Consider the following 4,658-nt stretch of genomic DNA (forward strand, 5'->3'; position numbering starts at 1 on the left):
GTCTTGTCTCACACACACACACACACACACACACACACACACTCTCTCTCTCTCTCTCTCTCTCTCTCTCTCCCTTGTTGTGCTGTGTTGTGTGTGCACTTGCTGGCACCTGTCTGTCTGTGTGTTGGAGACACGGCAAAAGGGCATTCATCTACGTGTATTCTCTCTTTCCTCAACCAACAGTCAGCTCGAACCAAACAACAAAACCACACAGGCAACAACACAAAAGATGAGTGGGGTTGGTCAATATGAACAAGGAACAAACCCAAGCAACTGGCAAGAAAATGACTGAAAATCAGCGCCACGCACACACATACACACAAACACACATACACACACACACATAGAGAGAGACTACAAATGCACGCAAGGCAACAGCAGTGCGTAACACATGTTGCATGCAGCTGAAGAGGAGGTGATGTGGCAAATGAATCAAGGCCAACAACGGCGTGCATGGATGGTCATCAGCTAAACATGCACGGGAACAAACAGACAGCTGGCTGCAGCAACACCACGCCCAAGGATGGCGGGGGAAAATACAACACAACACAACACAACAACACACAACACAACAACACAACAACACAACAACACAACACAACACAACACACAAACCAAAGCGCTAACATAAAGGGAATTTGGAGCACACACAACACGCAACACAACGCGGGTACGAGAAAGGGAAAGGACAGCAGGGCAGCTGAGGTGATGGTTGCTCGGGTGAACAACACTTGCTCATGGCATGTGAGGCACGGGAGTGACACAAAGGAGAGCAGCAAGGCAAGCAGAGAAACGATGTGGGGGCCATCATGACGATGGAAGCAGCAGTGGAGAAGGAGGAAAGGAGGGAGGGTGTTGTTGTCATTGTGGTGTGCTTAGTGAAGAAAAAGAACAAAGAAGAAACTTGAGCTGGGGGGGGGGGGAGTGGGTGTTGCTTGCTCAACGGTGTGGCATCAGCCGAGGGAGCAGAGCTGTTTGTTCTTGCGTCCGCCTGTTCGCTGCTTTGGCTGCAGCTTCACCACGCCCTCGCTCGTTGCAAACGTTCGCTTCTTTGGCGCTGCCGTGCCGTCGCCGCTTGCCTGGCTTCCCGTCGTCCCCTCTGCCGACACGCGCACCGTGTGCATTGTGTGTGTGCGTGAATATGTGAGTGTGTTGGTAATGCAAAACATGAAGGTTCAAAGCGGGGCATGCCTCACAAGCACACGTGTACGCAGGCGCACATGTACACAAGTTCGCACGAACCCATGCCGACATGTGTACACACATATACAAACACACACACAAACACACACACACACACACATGTACGCCCGCATACACACACACGCGCAAACACACACACACACACACGCATGCCGATATGTGTGCACCTGCGAGCTGCTCGCTCTTCTTGAGTTCGTCGACATAGAGCTCGGAGAGGTACTGGAAGACCTGGTCCACGTTGTAGTTCTCCTGCACAGACGTGCGGTAGAACTTGAGCTTGATGCGGTCTGCAAGCGCCTCGGCCTCCTCCTTCGTCATTGCCGCTTCCTCAATCAGGTCAACCTGTCGGTGGGCGTCGTTGGATGCAAGGGAGGGTGAGGGAGGGAGGGAGTGAGTGAGTGAGTGAGTGTGTGTGTGTGTGTGTGTGAGTGAGTGAGTGAGTGTGTGTGTGTGTGTGTGAGTGAGTGAGTGAGTGAGTGCCTGCGTGATTGTTTCTCTCATCGATGTGTGTGCGTGCGCAAGACCCAGCGTTTCGCAGCACTACACTTATGATCACCACCACCACGACCGTTATCATCATCATCAGCACCACTGCATGCGCACCTTGTTCTGGATCAACACCATGGGTATCCTGCCAACCTCATCCTCCACCTGTACACATACGAACAACGCGGAAAAGCGCGTTGCGTGAGTCAAAAGGCTGAGCAACGTGGTGGTGGCCCCCTTGCCCATACACTCGTGATGCACACACACACACACACACACGCACACACACACACACACACACACACACACACACACACACACACACACACACACACACACACACACACACACACACACACACACACACACACACACACACACACACACGCACACGCACACGCACACACACACGGCACAAGATAGGGGCACGCAGCATTATGCGCGCGGCAGGACAGGAATTGGGGTTGGGGGGGGACCTTCTTGATCCAGGACTCGACGGCCTCGAAGGAGTCGCGATCAATGGTGGAGAACGCAACCACGCACGCCTCCGCATCTGTTCACATGCATACATGTGGATGCACGGCACACACACGCAACACAAATATGGATGAATGACGCCCATCACGTGAGAACACGTATGCACAGCCACACGTTTGCAGGACCGTACACGCAGAAGCGCGTTCATACACACATACACACACGCAGGGAGAAGCGCACCTCTGTAGTATGCCTTTGTGAGGCTGTCAAACTCCTCCTGTCCTGCTGTGTCCCAGATCATCAACCGAAGCTCCTCGCCCTTTACACTGCTCGCGGCGGCGTGACAGGTGGACAGGGGGCGTCAACAATGAAGACAAGAGCAACCGTCCCACGCAGTGTTCACTCCCCACCAAACACACACTCAACTCACTTACACACATACACATGCACACACATACTCACTCATTCACTCACGCACACACTCACTCACTCACGCATGCACAAACACATATGCGCATCTGCACCTCAGCTTCTTCTCGAGGAAGTCAACGCCGATGGTCTTCTTGTATTCGCGTGTGAAGATGCCCTGTGGTGGTGGTGGTGGTAGTTGGAGAGTGCGTCGGGTGTTGGGGATATGGTGGTTAGAGGAGCAGAAGTGTGGATGGCACAGCTACAAGGAAAGGCAAGAGCATGCTGGCAAAACGGTTGTGGTGCACAAGCAAGGCGCACCGGAAGCACCAGCTTTACTTTCGCCCACCTTGCAGTATCGCTGAATCATGGATGATTTGCCAACTGCACCATTTCCAACAATGAGCACCTGCAACCACGTACACGGTCCACCTTGAGCATGCGATAGACAGAGAGAGAGAGAGAGAGAGAGAGAGAGAGAGAGAGAGAGAGAGAGAGAGAGAGAGAGAGAGAGAGAGAGAGACAGAGAGACAGAGAGAGAGAGAGACAGAGAGACAGAGAGAGAGACAGAGAGACAGAGAGAGAGAGAGAGACAGAGAGACAGAGAGACAGAGAGAGAGAGAGAGAGAGAGAGAGAGAGAGAGGGGCAGAGGGACAAATACAGAGAGAGAGAGGCACACAAAACCCGCGCATAAACACACACACACACTGCCATGCCAACCTTGACGGGATGCTCCAAATCCTCTTCCTGCATGATGTTGTTTCCGCTGTGAAGGTGGAAGTGTACGAGATGGGCCTGCTTCTGAGAATCTGCACTGGCTGCAATTGGTATTGCCGGGCCTTGTCTAATTCGTGCCGGGATCAGCGATGTACTGGAACGCAGCAGCTGCTGGCTGAACTCGCGCTTCTCAAAGAATCAAGAAGCAGCCGTGTTCGACTGCCATGTGTTTGTGTGCGCGCGCGAGTGTGTTCGTGTGTGTAGTTGTGTATGCGTGCATAGTTTGCGTGTGTGTGTGCAGTTGTGTGCGTGTGTGGTTGTGTGTGGTTGTGTGTGTGTGTATGCGTGCATAGTTTGCGTGCGTGTGTGTGCGTGTGTGGTTGTGTGTGTGTGTGTGTGTGTGTGCAGCTTGCAGTGAGAAGGAGGGTATGACCGTGCAGGCCAAGTCGAGAAGGTGTGATGCGTGGTGGGAGTGCGATAGGAACAAGAAGAAAGAGGCGTTCATGTGCGTGTGTGAAGATGGGAGGTGCGCCCGCCCAAGGTTTGCACAGCTGCGTTTCGCAGCCATGGCTGCGGCGCATTGTATGACGTGTGTGATGTGCGTGATGCGTGATTGTTTGCGTGTCGCAGCCCGTGCGCCACTGCAAACAACCATGCACACGGGCACACACAATAGACGCACGAATCATCCACCCGCGTTGCTGCTCACCCACCAGTAACGACGACGACAACGACGATGGCAGTAGGCGTTCCGAGCCGCTCACAGGAGAAGCAAAGCAGCAAGACACACGGACGGATGAAGAGGCAAGCAAGGGGTGTGTGTGTGTGTGGTTGCTGAGCTGGGTGTGTGTTTGTTTCCCAATTTTTCAATGGAAGGAGGTCAGGGGGCGAATCGGCAACGCAAGGAAAAGGCAAAATTGACTTGTTCCAATAATGTCAAAATTGACTTTGCACACGCGACAACAACAGCCAGCGAGCTGCTGTGTTTTGGTGCTGCTGCTGTGTCTGTGTGTGTGTTGGAGTTGACCATCGATCATCGGGAGAGGCATCAAGATGGCCATTGGCGGCATGGAAGGGTTCTTGTGGCTGGCAGGCTACGTAGTGATGAACCTGTTTACAACTACAACCAACAAGCTGCTTATGAACGTGAGTGTTGTGGTTGTGCGTGCGTGTATGTTTGTGTATTTGTGTGTGTTGTGTGTGTGTGTGTTGTGTTGATCTGTGTGGTGCGTGGATATTGGGATTGGAACGTGTTTTCCAACTGTGCACAACACACGTACACACACACACACACACACACACACACACACACACACACATACACACACACACGCACACTCACCATCTCGCACACGCACACTCACCA

General features: G+C 53.0%; 1 protein-coding gene across 1 annotated transcript; it reads right to left on the minus strand.

The window, feature by feature from the left end:
* Positions 1–882: 882 nt before the first annotated feature.
* Positions 883–4,194, minus strand: PTSG_08268 (Ras family domain-containing protein). Its single transcript, XM_004991237.1, has 9 exons — positions 4,006–4,194; positions 3,296–3,511; positions 2,924–2,983; positions 2,691–2,752; positions 2,407–2,492; positions 2,166–2,242; positions 1,807–1,854; positions 1,371–1,545; positions 883–1,099 (listed from the first exon to the last, which is right to left on the minus strand). The coding sequence occupies exons 2-9, from the start codon at positions 3,326–3,328 to the stop codon at positions 954–956; spliced, it is 687 nt and encodes a 228-aa protein (XP_004991294.1). The 5' UTR covers positions 3,329–3,511; positions 4,006–4,194; the 3' UTR covers positions 883–953.
* Positions 4,195–4,658: the final 464 nt, after the last annotated feature.

Source organism: Salpingoeca rosetta (genome assembly GCF_000188695.1).
Source record: "Salpingoeca rosetta unplaced genomic scaffold supercont1.21, whole genome shotgun sequence".
NCBI classification, from domain to species: Eukaryota; class Choanoflagellata; order Craspedida; family Salpingoecidae; genus Salpingoeca; species Salpingoeca rosetta.